The sequence below is a fragment of the Acanthisitta chloris genome, unplaced genomic scaffold (assembly GCF_000695815.1).
Source record: "Acanthisitta chloris isolate BGI_N310 unplaced genomic scaffold, ASM69581v1 scaffold8238, whole genome shotgun sequence".
NCBI classification, from domain to species: domain Eukaryota; kingdom Metazoa; phylum Chordata; class Aves; order Passeriformes; family Acanthisittidae; genus Acanthisitta; species Acanthisitta chloris.
Genome location: NW_008685314.1, coordinates 52,547 through 68,650, shown reverse-complemented (window position 1 = coordinate 68,650; position 16,104 = coordinate 52,547). Strand labels below are relative to the sequence as shown.

The 16,104-nt window shown below is 41.1% G+C and overlaps 1 protein-coding gene across 1 annotated transcript in view; it reads left to right on the top strand.

Moving 5' to 3' along the window:
* The window catches only part of ARPP21 (cAMP-regulated phosphoprotein, 21kDa), a gene marked incomplete at its 3' end in the record, with an annotated part of 87,009 nt that overhangs the window by 29,889 nt on the left and 41,016 nt on the right, over positions 1 to 16,104 (top strand). The window contains exons 12-15 of the mRNA XM_009079705.1: positions 165 to 266; positions 6,570 to 6,607; positions 8,677 to 8,736; positions 11,407 to 11,636. Of these exons, the coding sequence (XP_009077953.1) occupies positions 165 to 266; positions 6,570 to 6,607; positions 8,677 to 8,736; positions 11,407 to 11,636 (430 nt within the window). The remainder of the gene's footprint in view (positions 1 to 164; positions 267 to 6,569; positions 6,608 to 8,676; positions 8,737 to 11,406; positions 11,637 to 16,104) is intronic.

Here is a 16,104-nt window from a genome sequence, read left to right as displayed (position 1 = left end):
CCTCAGGCACCCGGTCTCGTAGGGTGCTTCATGCAGGAATGGCAGCTATCATTTTTGTGCTTCATTTGTTAAAGTGAACTTTTATTATTCTCAGCTGACAGTTACTTAATGGCAGTTTTTAACAGCTCATCTTATATAACCCTCCTGGTTTTCTTTCTGCTCAGCAAAACAGAATGCTTCCATTTAGAGATGACAGACGAAGTAAATCAATTGAAGAGAGAGAAGAGGAGTATCAGAGAGTGAGGGAGAGAATATTTGCACAAGATGTGAGTAGTTGTTTTAATTGCCTCTTTAGTGCCATACCTCGCCGGTAGTCAGACAGTCTTGCCCCCCTCCTACAACAACACCGCAGCTGGACTTGCCCTGTGGAGCTGGAGGTGACAGTGAAAGCAGATTGGTGCAGAGGGTCTGAGAGCAGCTTAAGAGGCCTAGAAGTTGGCTTCTGGAGAAGGTGGTGATGAGAGTTGCAGGGAGAAGAGTAGAGGAGAGATCAGGCCCAGCATGTTGTCTGGGGAGTACTTACCCTGTTTCTTTTAATGTTCATGTTCATCTGGTCTAGGTTTCCTTCCTTTTTCCTTCTCTTTTGCTAACCAAAGAGCAGTGATTCAAATGGACACTCTCAATAATTTCAAATAGCTGTATTACTTCATATTTCTTTAGACCTGGATCAAGTCTTGTAAGTGTCCTTCTGCAGAGTGTCCTCATGGTTTTTGTCTCTTTGGACCAGTGCTGTTTCACTAAGAGACCGAGAACAAAGAGAAGGCAGAGGTTAAACACGGAGTTGCACTGGTTTTTTGAAATGACTGATTAAAGAACTGTATTTCTGCCATCAGAAGGAGTCGGTCACGCTGTTGATGATTATATTCTGAAAGGAATAAAATGAGAGAGACATTGTATTTCTTGCCTTTACCAAAAAGTCAGAACTTGCACAACAAGGTATATTGCTAGAGGAAAGCATTTAAATATGAAACATCTGTGAGCAATAACTAATGTTCCTGAAAAAAAGCATAAAATCATCATTTGCTATAATACTATAATGACAGGGTGCTAAAAGGAAAAAAGTTAAAAGTCAACATTTCATTGTTTTATCTCACATCTCAGTGGGAGCTTTTCCACTTAGAGGAATATGGGCATAAACCCAATTAAAACTGGTTTTGAAATTCATATTTGGCAGTGCCCTTTTAAATTAAAACTATTAGTGTATTGCAGGACTAATTATATTATTATCTGGCTTTGGAGTTGCACACGTACAGGTTATTTTTGTTTAGCAGAATACACTGTATAGTTTTAAGGTGTGTGTTGTCTCACTTGTGATAAGCAATTTCACTTTTTAGTAAATAGCTTGCCACATCTAAATGTTTTAGCCTTACTTCTTCTTTCTTGACTGAGACAATTCCAGTAAAAGCAGAGACCCTTCAGTTCATGTTTTGCTTTCAGCGTGTGGGTCTTATGTAAATACTGTCACAGTATATACACAGTGGAATTACCAAGTTGTCCAAGAGCTGCAAAAGCCTCTTTGCAATCAGTGTCCTATATGAAAGTTGCTGTTTCTGGCATATTACAAAGGACCATGTACAAAACCAGAACATCTCTGGGTTTTGAAGCAGAATTCAGAGGAGGCAAAATGTTAAAAAATACCATATGGAAAGTCGTTGCCAAAATAGTGCCATTTATACCACAAGCAGCAGCTAGAAATGCCGGGCTGGGAAACAGAGGTGGCTGGAAAAGTGTGCTGAAACTGGCTCTGCAATGCATTGCTGCTGTTACCTTTAGATACTCGAGTTTTAAAGACAGGCAGGCGGTGAGCATTTTAATTGCACACAGCAGGAGGTTGTTGTGATCCGTTAGGTTAGCATCTTGAGTGGCAGGACCTAAGTAACAGTGTGGTTTGTGGCACGCATTTTAAATGGATTGGGAGTGAGCGTTTTTAAAGATCAGCAATGTTAGATATCTCTCCCTCTCTCTCTCATATCCACTCATTTGCTGTCTCTCTCTGCTATTATAGGTGTTAGTGAGCATCATAGTGCAGCGAATTTCAGCAAGCTGTACTACTAGTGTTAACAGGAATATATGTCTTAGCTGGGCTTTTTTGAGTGGAGCACTCCTTACAGATACAAGGTGTTTTTAGGATTATGTCAGGCTTTTTGGTGGTGGACAATGTAACTTCTTTTCAATTTTAGGAAAGAGAGAAATGGCTTCCTATTATAAATAGTCAGTTACTGCATGTAAGATCTTAGAGTTTTAAAGACCTCTGCAACTGTTAATTAATCCAGTTCTCCCCAGGTTTCTGTGAGGTATGTACCTAAGCCTTGTCAGCCTGCAAAATATAGATGTCGAAAGAGATTCAGGGAAGATTAATCATGTAGCATTTTTAATACCTCTATACTGTTTACATTGCTGCAGTCAAGCTTTTATCAGTGCCTTGCTTATGAAACTTAGCAAATGGATTATAGATACTTCACTTCTAATTATAGTATGCATGAAGAGAACTTGCATGAGAGGTCTCTAAAGAACAGCCATGAAGGCCAAGAGTACTGCTTTAACTTGTTGCATCTGGCAGCCCCTCTCTAAACATGTTTGAGGTACCCAAACCACTTTGGATAACATATTAGCCCAAGAGTCAGAACTTTGAACAAAATTTAGGTGGTTAAGGCAGTCTGGTTACAGGAGCAAAAAATTCTATGCATGTTTCACATGCTGTGAAAAATGTCTTTACATGGATCCCCCATACCACCCAACAGAAAGCTTGCTTGTCCTTCCTTTGATCTTGCAGTACTCTAGTGCACCAGATTTCTTCATTTCCAAGTGGAATGTTTTAACAAAATAAATATGTTTATGAGTAATGCCATCATTATGATAGTCCTTATGATGATTAGTCTGATCTTAGTCAGTTTAAATTATAATTTCTGGCAAGTTTTCCATCTGGTGTGTTGGCTATCATAAATTTTGACAAGGAGAGCTGGAGGTTTTAATGGCTCCTGTTGTGTAGAGTCATAGCAAGTGGCAGGGATTGAGAACCATGTTAATGTGATATCTTAATAAAGGGACTGGTGAAGAAATAAATAGTTAATAAACCTGATCCTACCAGCTCACTGAGAAGAAGTACAAAATGCAGTTTTTAGGCTGCTAACAGTAAAACAATGCTGCCTGAGCTCTGTTATGTTCAAAGATATTTTAAGGTTATTTTTTAATCACAAAACCTACAACCTTGCTTTTTAAAACATGTTTTTATTGGAAACTTAGTTTTACAACTATTTGGGAATTTTACAGCCAGATGCACTGGAGCAGAGGACCTGGAGTATCTGGGTCTTGCAGAGAAGTTTCTTGTCTGAACTGCTTTAGTTGCTTTTAGGGAGTTGAAAAGTACTTGTACAAGAAAGGCAAAGAAAAATCTAAAGTAGTAAAAAAAAGTGTATGTTGTTATTTCCTTTTGTATAGATTTAACTGAGAATCCCAAATGCATGCATAAATGATACATGATGTTTGGCTTTTAAGCATTCAGAAAATTGATTTTAAAGACTTGCAATCAAATTACATGGGGGAAATTTTATTCTTCAAGGTTAACATAGTATATAACCTCAAGCCAGAATCACACTAGGACCATTCAGTGTTCTTAAATGCATTCTCTAGGAATCATTGCATATTCACTGAAAGTAGAGGTAGATGTTTTCTTACTTACAGAAATGCTATAATTGCCCATAGTACACAGGAACTTTTTCTGTTGTTAATTATAATGGCTATTTTTGACTAAGGAGTGTATTTTGAAGGACCAGATCCTTTAGATAAAATAAGTCATGATTCCTCTACTTAAGAAAACTCTGAGGATCTTTATCACACTGATTAAAGACAGAAACAAAAGAAATATTTCAAAAGGTGCCTTCAGCTTGTCCTGTCCTTCTAGTGTGAAAAGATTAGGAAGAAGAGGGCTTATAATTAATAAAAACAAATCAAAGGCACACCTCACGTTGGCTACCATAAACCTGTAGGTGCTAAAACTCCTGTATTGCTGTACAGAGCCTCTGTTTGTGGATGCATATCAAGTAATAAGCATTAGTTGGAAGCCTGAGGTCTATCACATCTTGTTAGCTGACATGAAAATGATTACCTGATGGTATCCACTGCAGGATATTGCTACATGTTAATAGTTATCTATGTTGGCTAATGTAATTAAAAACAAGTGCACTGGCAGAGCTGATGCACATTTTCCAGTTGAGGTTTTGAAAGGTTCTTGGAAATTGGAAAAGTGAAATATGAATTACAATTAGTCATACAGAGCACCCTAATGGAAATCTTGCATGCAGAGGTCTCTGAGGAGGCTAATTTGTAGGTAATTTTACATAACTTTGGGGTTTCTTTGGTAGGTTTGTTGTCAGTGTGTTTGATGGGTCTACAAGAGCCAAGTGTTTTAGGGATTATTTTGACAACAGCTGTGCTGTGTGTATAAGTTTTCCTAGTGCTTTAAATTGAGCATTATTGATTCTATAGATCAGGAAAGTGAGTCCTGACCTTGTAGTAGCTAAATTACTGTCCAGTGCTACTTAGCCATTTGATTTTTAACAGTAAGAATAATATAAGAAAGAAAGTGCCTGTCTTCTCTCCCTCTTAGCCTCACACCTATACTGAAATATAGTTTCCAGGGATTGTGTGGCTCTGTGCCTGCATCATCAGCCAGGAAGACAAATGGAGTTATTATGACTCTGTCTTTAAGTCTATAATGCAGTTGGTAATGGTTCCCATCAAGACACTGAAAATGAAGTAGACCTTGATTGATAAAATATAAATCCCAGTTATTTATTCTGCTTTATGCCCCAGTCTCTTAAAAAAAAATAAAATCTAAACAGGTACATGCTCCTTTTCTTTATAACTTTGTGGGTACACAGACCAGTACTCTGCTCTAGGCTAAGGTTTTTCTGGAGAGTAGCTGTGATGCTTTGGATTGTGTCTGCAGTGAAGTCAATGCGCAGATCCTCATCATGAACCTCAAGACGAAGATACAGCCCCACAGTTGAGGGTGTACAAGCCTGTGGGGTGATTTCACTTTGCTTTTGTGGGTAGTTAGGCTATGCTGAAGTTTGCACAGCCACATTTGCTAATGGATCCTGGTGAATAAGGTACATGAAACAAAAGAGGCAGTGTCATAGTTGTATGAAGGATCCTGATGATTTTTAGGTGGAGCAATTTGAGTCTTCTCTCAGCCTGGGGTGAAACTTGTGGGAATTTGGTCCCTGGCAATGGAGAACTTCCTCCTGATGTACTGAGGCTCTGTGCTAAGGAGAGATGTACTTGCCACCAATGAAGCCCAGAGCCTTGAAGTTTATGAGAGCTTCCCTGGGAAGCTCATGGAGCTGTCATATGTTTCCTAATATGGATGCTGGGTGGGTGAATTACAGCTTTAATGAGAAACTGCATTGCCGCTTCAGGGATAATTTCCTTCCTTTTGTAAATTGATGGGATGGCGCTGGCTGTGGTGCCAAGGGATAACTTTGCCTAGGCATTGGCTGGAGAACTTGAAATGAGCAGGGTGTTCCTTCTGATGTTGGCCAGCACTCTTTTGAGTAGGTCATTAGCTCAACCTATTCAAAACAGAAATATCCAAAATCTGTGCATATCCTGTACCACTAAAATTTGACACACCTAATGATGGCATTTCATTATTCTTTGAGATGAGTCCCATTGTTACAGGGTGATCTCTGGTGCCCTCCTCCCTTTGCCTGCCTTTTGTTTAAATTCAGTGCAAGTACTGACTGTTCTTTTTTCTGTACCTCATCGAGATATAATCCAGTGACAGCTACGAGGCATTTTGTGTAGTGAACATGAAATAGGAGGGAAATGAAAAAATCAAAGAGGGAGAATTATTCATGGGAAATTGAGCACAGCTTCATTTCTCTGCATAAAAAATTAAGTAATGCCAAAAGAATTATGCACTTGCCCATAATATTTATTTCTTCCAAGCCCTTCACCTTTCTTGGGATCTAAGTCCTCCAGCAGAGAACCTTTTTGCAATACACTATGATTGTTGTTAATATTATTATTAAGAAGGTTATTATCATTTTGTATCTCAGTGTTCCCTCTCCAACTGTAAAATGTGAAATCACACACTGTTTCTAAGTACTGCAGTATCTTCTCTCCCTTTGAAGAACTTTGTCAATTCTGCATGCTTTCCTCCTGTTTGTCCTTCCTACCTGCAGCTCTGTGCTATCCTGCAGTCTTATTTTGAGGTGGTAGGGCAGACCAGAAGAACCTTATATTATGCAGGAAAAATGTTTTTCCCCTTCAAATTGCCAGTATTTTGCACATACTGCCTTCTTCAGGTCTCAGGACTGAGAAGTTTCGGTTTGTTTGCAAACTGAGACCCCTCATTGGCATTGCATTGTAATGCATGGAGTTTATTTTACTGGCCTGACCTTATTCTTGACCTTTTTTCCCTTTTGTCTTTTGCAAATGCAAATGATGCATGAATTGAAATCCCCTTAAGCCTGAACTGGGGAGGTAATTCTAAAATCAAGGAAGAAACTGGAACAGCAGAGCATATCTAGAACGTCTGATACAATGCCTTTTTTATTTTTCAGTCAGTTTGCTCCCAGGAAAACCTTTTTGTGGAAAACAGGTAAAAAAATAGCTTTTTTTTTTTTTATGTGTGTTAAACTTAGCTGCTTCTCTTATTATTTTGTCTACTATAGTTCTATAGTCATTTATCCTAATGCAAAGACTGTTGAGCAAATTTGTAATCCATATTATCTGCAGTGGTTTTGTGCTTTCAGAGGGGGTAAAATAGATTGCCTTGCAGTATTGTATCTGAGCAGATAAAGTATTACTGCTGCTTTCCTGAGGCTTTGCATTTCAGCTTAAAAAGCAGATTGTGGGAGGGAGGGGGAGCCCACCTAAGCTTTCATTTCAAATGACCATTCTGTCTCTGGAGTGCCTTTAGAATTTAACTTATTGATCTTTAAAAAGCACTCTAGCAGTAGCTGGATAACAGTATTTATGAAACACCATACTTGTGTTTCTGTTGTTTAACCTGCTCTCCTGTGGGGCTGAGCAGCAGCACTGATTTGACTTGTTGCTTGTGAAGGCTCACAAGTTCCCCAGACCTACCTTACTGCTGCATTGTAGTAATGAAATAGTGACATCTGAGCCCACTGTTACTTTGCATTACTGTGTGATAGTTCTTGTGAATGTTATTTTTGTTATATTAAATCCACTTAAAGCAAAGGTAAGAAGAAAATGTGTTTAAGATCTACAAAATATGAAGCATTGTCTCCATAACAGCAATGAATTAGTTTAACTGTATTAAAAACCTTAGAAATTGTGCACCTTTATGGCAGATAAGGGTTTTAACCAAAACTGGGAATTTCACTGGTGCGTGTTTGAGCAGTGCTTGCCCAAGTCTGCCCTGTGCACATTTCAAAACTGTTTACCACCCTTCTGAAGAAGGGGAGGCTATCCTTCACAGTATTTCTATCTCTGTCCATCCTTACACCTGTCAGAAGCATTTATGGGTGAAGCTGTTCCCACAGAAAATGACTCCACAGTAATGGTACAAACCAGCTTTTCCGATGGATGGTCCCGTAAGTGGAATGAGGGAAGGCCCTCAGGAGATCAGGCCACTGTCATCTAACCACCTCATATTCTGAGAGCCAAGGATATTTCCTCGGCTGCTTCTTCTGTGTCGTGACTATGGAGATGTGTTTTATCAAAAAAAAAAAAAAAAAATCAAAATTTCAGCAGAGGAACCCAAAAAGCAAAAAAAGCAGGAGCTCCCATAAGCCTATTTTTCCCTCTCAGGAGAGGTTGTCACTATAAACGTGACACAGTTGTTCACATTTCCAAGTCAGCATGGAAAGTGCTCAGAGGCTGTGCTGCTGAGGGTAGGGTGGGTACCTTTCTGGGATAAACCATGAACACCATAGCCAGGTCTCCACTGCTTTATGCATTCAATCCCATACCTGTGGGTAGGAGAATGTGACCGGTTCTGGTATTTGCATGTGGTTTGCTGTGCTCAAACCCGTGAGCTGACTGACCAGCTTTCCTGGTGTGAGGATGCATATCCAAGTGGAGACCACTAAAAGGCCAGGTTGGAAATTGGGCTTCTGTTACTGCCTGCAATGCTGCTGTCCTGAGAGAGACTTCAGCTGCATTCCTTAGAATACTGCTTTTTTTTGCTGCATGCCCTACAGCCTTTGATCAGGTGAAGCACTTAAACTGTACTTAGCTCCATACTAGTGAGCAATCCTGTTGATTTGCTGTGTTGAAAGTTAGGTATGTGTTTAAGTGCTTTGCCTTTCTTTCTTGTTGGGGAACCTGAGCATTTGTCTGAGCTGCAGAGACTTCCAAGCGACTTAGCAAGTACTTAAAATTATATATGCAGTATTTTGCTGGCTTGCATTTTTAATGTTCTTACTAGGTGATATTTTTATGAATTTTCCTTTGAATGTAGATGTATGGTTCCTTGGCTTCTGTAAATTACCTTGCTCAGTAACAGGAAATGCTAAATGGCCTCCCTGGCTGACTTTCTTACCTGCACAGTTATGGGGGGGATGACAATTTTAGCCTTGTTTTTCTAAACTGAATCTAGCACAAGTTGGAAGATATTTCTAGAAATTACATATAGCTTTACAGATCACATAAATTTGAATTACTACATCTGTTACCATAATCTTTCTTTTCATTTTTCAGTAGGCTGCTGGAAGACAATAGCGTATGCAATGATACCCATAAGAAAAGACAGCTGTTTAGGTTTGTATGACTTTATTTAATATTCATTTCCAAGTAACTCTCACTTGTGAGTCTATCTGTGTCCTTGCTGAGGGAGATCTTGACAGGTGTGGGTATGTAATTTTTCTGGTTGGAAAGGAGCATGGAGAACAGAGTTCTACCTCACTCATGAGACAATTTGGGGGTCATTGTAACTGGTGGAAACTCATTTTTTCTGTAGCATATATGACAGCCACATTTCATAGACTAGTGCCCAGATTGACCTTTTTTCCTTTTATTGGTTTATTAAACGCTGAAGTAAAAGTACATTGAGGTGAAACTGATTGAAGTTCCCTTATCTAAAGGAACTGTATTTTGAAACTTTGTGAACTTTGTTTTCCCAACTCCAATTCCTTCTGCCAAGAGAACATTCAGATGTATCCCATATCCCAAATAACATACCAAGCCACAGGAAATCAATAAGAATCAGTTCCTATCTTCATAGTGATCATTTTTACCAGTTGACACTGGCTCAGTGGGAGACCCAACCCGGTGGTGACAGTGTTTTTCTGAGTATCTTAGCAAGGTTGTCTTCCCATACCAGGAGCTCTCACACGTTCAGTTCTGATCAACCATAGCTGAGCATGCCAAGCTGCTTTAAAAGTCAGTCAGCTGCCACAAGTCTTAAGTAGAGCAGGCAGAAGGAATGGATGCTTTCAGAATCATGGCCTTCATCCACCAAGGCATGTGAATGGCTAGGCAGAAATAGGGTGGTCACTAGATATCTGTATGCAATGGGGTCTGCATATGTAGCAGGGGTAGTTTGTGTCACTTCGAACCTAAATCATCTAGATGACATAAGTTTTCACTTTGAGGACAAAAGGATGTGGGATTATTTGATGTGGGGTTGCTGACTTTGCATGTCATCACAGCAGCCACATAGGAGATGGCGAGACTCCAACAGATAAGGAACACTGCTGGAGCATCTGCTTCTGCATCCCATGACCACAGGCAGTAGGCAGAAAACCTTTTGTCCATGCTTTGGGTTAGCCTTGATGATCTGAGAGTCTCAGATGGGCATGCAGGAATAAGAAAGCATCTCCACACACACACTCTTAATAACTAATATCTGTTGGGCTTGGGGAGCTAAAAGAAATTTTGTATAACCCAAAGGCACAGATAATGGGGATGCAAAAGCATTCCATTTCTCTCCCTCTTTTTCACTAGAATATAAGAGAATTGTTAATTTCCAAGCACAAGAGTACAAAAGAATCTGTAAATAATATACTTTGGTTTTTTTCTTTCAGGTTAAATCTTAAAGGATGATTTCTTTTTAAAATCTTTTTCATTTTTTTTGTGTGTTGTTTGCTTCTGTGCTGTTTCTCTTCATGCTTTCCCACTGTCTGGGTCTAGCAAAGGTCAACAGGTTAATACTGCTGATCACATCCGTGAGAGGCTCTGTTCACAGGCGAGGAATGCAACAGCCTGATCCCGTCTTTGACACGCTGCTCCTCCATGTCCCAAGTGACACAGCTCGGCAGGTTCTCCAAATAAAAAGCAGGAGCCATGTTCACAAGGACAAAGGGGACCAAAAATATTAGATACAGTCCTATCCTTTTGATTTGTAGAAAGAACTTTGAGCCTGCAAGATATTATACTGTAAAATAAGACAGAGGGTTGGAAAATGTCTTCTGAAAGCCTTCCAAAGCCAGTGTTATGAGCATCACTTGGGATAACAGTCATGGTGCACTAAGCTGTGGTAGGCATTCTAGTTTTGTCATTTTAGCAATAAGAAGTTCACCATAAATAAGCCAATGCTCCTCCAAATTCTGGTCAAAGTCTACTGTGTCTTACAGTACACTAGGTGTTCTGCACCTGTTCAAGGACAGACAGCCTCTACTCATCAGTTAGATGTTAGGAAAATTTTTTAATTGTTAGGGTGGTCAGACATTGAAATAGATTGCCCAGGGAGGTGATGGAGTCACCATTCCCACTGGATCTGGTGCTGAAGGATACAGTTTAGGGGTTACAGCAGAGCGGCAGGTTATTGGTTGGACTTGGTGATCTTAGAGGACTCCACCAACCTTGATGATCCTATGAGACTGCTCAGAGATTCTTGTGATTACTGTATGCGGAGGGAAAACAAAACAAACCAAGTCATGGGTCTCTAAGTGAGGCATTAGCAGTGGAGAGTTTGAGGTCACACTGAGAGGACAGATGTTTAGGGGAGAATTTGGGAAGCTTCACAGAGCTGATAATGACTGGGAACAAGGTGCAATAGGAATAAGGAGGATGGATATGAAGACGAAGGTAGAGGGCAGGTGAAGTTTGTTGGGAAAATATTACAGGCAATGGACAGCAAAGAGAGAAGTAGTGAGGAGTTTGCTGAGGAAAGAAAATGCTCAACAGGCAACAGAAATGCTACATCAATGCTGCATAATACTGCTATGTCAGCCCCATCTGGTGAAGTGCTCTTAGAATATATGCAAAAGAGGAGTGGTGGTAAGTGCTGTGCATGTAAAAAGGGTATAGCAGTGTTTACATGCTGAAGGCAGATGAGTATGGGGGTCAGATCCCCTGTTTCAGACATGCTTTTGTAAATGCAGAGTATTTCCTTTTTCTTTATTAGGGTTGCTGCAGGGTACCCAAAGATAGATTCTTCCTTGACATGGTTTTATTTGTATATAAATCTTTGGTTTCTGATGTCTGTAGGGCTAACAGAGACAGTATCGGGAAGACATCTGGCAGTCGACAGAGCAGTACAGAGAATGAATTAAAGTGGACAGACCACCAGAGGCCATGGAGCAGTACGGACTCAGACAGCTCAAATCGAAATTTGAAGCCAGCCATAACAAAGACAGCCAGCTTTGGTGGGATAACAGTCCTGACAAGAGGAGATAGCTCATCAAGTAACAGAAGTACCGGCAAACTGTCTAAAACAGGTAGCTAGTACTGTATTGGGTTCACAGTACGTCTTGTTATGTGGTGTTAAATGGCTGTACTGGTACTTGTGTGGGTACGGTATATCACAAAATGGCTTGAGTTGGAAGGGAACTTCAGAGAACATGTAATCTGGCTTCCATGTTTGGACTAGATGGTGAAATACATAAACCAATTGTATTTTTTGTACCCAGGAGATATATATGTTCATCTTTGTTTGCTAGTATCTGGATACCTGGTATTGTGTTTTTAGGAGTCAAGACAAAAATGTGGTGCCTGAGGTTTGCAAGTCATAGGAGAGGTAGGCTTTTCCTGGAGTATAGTATGTGCACATCCTATTTGAATGTTCTCTGCACTTGTTATAGCCTGAAAAGGTGCTACTCCTTTCAGCGAAAGCACAGATTTTGCCTTTTTATTAATCTTAATATTTTTGAGTTGTGAATGATTAAATGTCATATATTTGATGGGAATTCCAAGAACATTTTGTTGTCTTTGCTAAAATGCAGACCATCTGTATCTTGGAGTACAGCTTCTCCCTTGCTGCTGGTAGACGAGGCAGTGTGCTGTGATTGAAGCAGACAAGCCCTAGATTCACAGACATCCACAATCTCTCCATTTTCTTGTTTAGTTCCCATTAAATGAAAGCATCATTTAAGGAGACTTTTAACCTGGTGGGAATTTTGCATTTCTTTGCGTTAACTTTACGGGTACATTAACATATGAGCCACAGGGTTTGGATCTAAGTAGTCTCAAGCTATGCCATTAAGCTACGCTATTATACTTTAGTGTAAAAGTGCATAATAAATAATGAGCCCGTCAGATGATTCCATCAGATTGGTTCATTTGATACATATAGTACAGGACAAGTGGTAATCAATACTTAGCACTTAGTGCTCTTTCAGCTTGAGAGTGCTTTATGGATGATACTTAATTTATACCCAGTTTATCAAACCTGGTTTGGTCAGATTTCACTCCTAATCCCCAAATTTTGCAGTAGCCTTTGTGTGATTGTGTGGTTTGCTGGGGAATGGGATTTTCAGAATAAATTGAGAAAACCTTTGACTTAATAACTACATTCTGGACCCTTGGATCTTGAACATAGTTTAAAACTTTAGACAATCATAGAATCGCTTGAGTCGAAAAGACCTTTGAGATCATCAAGTCCAACCGTTAACACTGTCAAGTGCACTCCTAAACCATGTCCCTAAGTGCCACATTTATGTATTTTAAATACCTCCAGGAATGGTGACTCATCCTCTTCCCTGGATAGTCTGTTACAATGCTTGATAAGCTTTTCAGTGAAGATATTTTTTCTAATATCCAATCTAAACCTCCCCTAGTGCAACTTGAGGCCATTTCCTCTCATCCTGTCACTTGTTACCTGGGAGAAGAGAACAACCCCCCCCTTGCTACAACCTCCTTTCAGATAGTTGTGGAGAGCAGTAAGGTCCCCCCTGAGCCTCCTTTTCTCCAGGCTAACAACCCCAGTTTCCTTAGCTGTTCCTCATCAGACTTTTGCTACAGACCCTTCACCAGCTTCACTGCTATTCTCTGGACTTGCTCCAGCACTTCAATGTCTTTTTTGAAGTGAGTGGCTCAGAACTAGTATACAACAGTATTTGAGGTACAGCCTCACCAGTGCTGAGTACAGGGGGACAATCACTACCATAGTCCTGCTGACCATACTGTTTCTGATATAAGTCACCTGGGCACACTGCTGGCTCATATCCAGCCTGCTGTTGACCAATCCCCCCAGGTCCTTTCCACCAGGCAGCTTTCCAGCTACTCTTTTTTGAGGCTGTAGTACTACATGGGGTTGTTTTGGCCCAAGGGCAGAACCCAGCACTTGGCTTAATTGCACCTTATAAAATTAGCCTTGGCCCATTGATCCAGCCTGTTGAGATCCCTACTTGGAGAGCAACTAGTCCGTATATTAAAGACTGCCAATCCCCCCAGGTCCTTTCCACCAGGCAGCTTTCCAGCTACTCTTTTTTGAGGCTGTAGTACTACATGGGGTTGTTTTGGCCCAAGGGCAGAACCCAGCACTTGGCTTAATTGCACCTTATAAAATTAGCCTTGGCCCATTGATCCAGCCTGTTGAGATCCCTACTTGGAGAGCAACTAGTCCGTATATTAAAGACTGAGTAAGGCACCAGCCTGTTGAGATCCCTACTTGGAGAACAACTAGTCTGTATATTAAAGACTAAGGCAAATAAGGCATTACGTACCTCAACCTTTTCCTCAGCTTTTGGCACTTTGTTTCCCTCTGCATCCAATAAAGAATGGAAATTATTGTTAGCTGTACTTTTGTTGCTAATGTGTTTATAAAAACATTTGTATTGTCTTTTACAGCAGTAGCCAGTTCTAGTTGAGCTTTGGCCCTTCTAATTTTCTCCCTGCATAACCTCACAACAACCTTGTAGCTCTCCTGATTGGGCTGCACCTTCTTCAAAAGTCATAAAGGCTTCATTTTCCTAAGTTTCAGGCAAAGTTTTCTGTTGATCCATCCTAACTGTCTTCCATATCAGCTTCTCTTTTGGCACATGATTAAAACCTGCTCCTGTGCCTTTAAGTTTCCTTCTTGAAGAATATCTAGCCTTCCTGGACTCCTTTGCCCCTAAGGACTGCATCCCAAGGGACTCTGTCAACCAGCTTCCTAAGCAGGCCAAAAATCTCCCTCTGGAAGTCTAAGGTAGCTGTTCTGCTGACACCCCATCTTACTTCTCCAAGAATTGAAAACTGTCATTTTGCGATCCCTGTGCTCAAGACAGCCTCCAACCATCACATCACCCACAAGTCCTTCTCTGTTCACAAAACCAGGTCCAACAGGGCACCTTCCCTAGCTGGCTCCCTCACCAGCTGTGTCAGGAATCTATCTTCCACACACTCCAGGAACCTCCTAGGCTGTTTCCTCTCTGCTGAGTTGCATTTCCAGCAGACATCTGGTAACTTGAAGTCCCTCAGGAGAACAAGGGCCAGTGATTGTGAGACTTCTCCCAACCACTTACAGAAAATTTTATCTGCTTCTTTGTCCTGCTTGGGTGGTCTATAATAAACTCCCACCATGACATCTCCTTTTTTTGGCCTTTTCTCTGATTTTTACCCATAAACACTGAACCCTTTCTTCACCATCACTAAACTCTAGACAGTCAAAACACTCCTAACATACAGGGCTGTCCCACGGTCTCCCCTTCATTATCTATTCCTTCCGAAGCATTTGCAGCCATCCACTGCAGCACTCTAGTTGTGTGAGTCATCCCACCATGTTTCCGTGGTGGTAAGCATCATAGTTTTCCTGCTGTGCAGTGATTTCCAGCTCCTCCTGTTTTGTTGCCCATGCTGTGTTCATTGGTGTAGATGCTCTTCAGCTGGGCTATTGATCCTGCCTCCTTTTTGTGGGAAGAAGTCCTGATTCCTATACAATCATTCTCAGGCACTTCTGTCGTTGCTAAAACATCAATAACCCTTGCATCTTTGCTGTCATGTGGATCTCAATCCTCTACCTCCAGTGAGATGGAAGACTGAAGGACCTCACTAGCACACCATTCTTTAATATTGGCGTGCTGCCTCCTGATTTTCTCTCTTTCCCCCTTCAAATCTAGTTTACAGCTCTCTCAATGAGCCCTGCTGACTCCTGTGCAAAGATAATTTCCCCCCATTGAAACTGGTGTACCCTGTCTGTCACCAACAGGCCTGATGCCGTATAAACCAACTCATGATGAAAAAAACAGTGACACCAGGCACAGAGCCTGGCCTTAATCTGCTGGGTCTTCCCTCATCATTTGCTGCAACTGGAGGGACAAAGGAGAATACTACTTTTTCTCCTGATCCCTTAGCAAGTCATCCCAAGGCCCTGAAGTCTCTTAATTGCCCTTAGACTTCTTGTTGAGACTTTGTCACTGCCTACCTGAAAAATCAGTAATGGTTAATTAACTAAGGGCTGTATTGGGGTAGAAAGTTTTCTCTTCCATCTTTGACCTGGGCCCCAGGGAGCCAGCAGACAATTCTAAGAAGTGAGTCCAATTAGCATACTGGGTCTTCTGTTCCCTTCTGAAGGGAGACTTCTATGACCATGATGTATCCTTTTTAATTAAGGAAGCAGTTTTGATGTGGGGAATAGTCTGAATTAGCCTTGGTGACACCTCCAAGCATTGTCCTTACTATTGTTCAGTTCCACTCGTAGAGCCTCACATCTGTTATCCCAGGACACCTGGGACACTGGGGTAACCACAGAGGAGACCTACCTGCTGCACTGAGCAGGAACTTGTTGCCATTTTCCTCTGTCATAGAATCATAGAATTATAGGGGTTGGAATGAACCTTACAGATCATCTTGCCCCAACCACCCCTTTGTGGGCAGGGACACTTCCCCCACTGGACCAGGTTGTTCAAGGCCTCATCCAGCCTGGCTTTGAACACTGCCAGGGTTGGAGCAGCCACCACTTCCCTGGGCAACCGGTTCCAGTGTCTT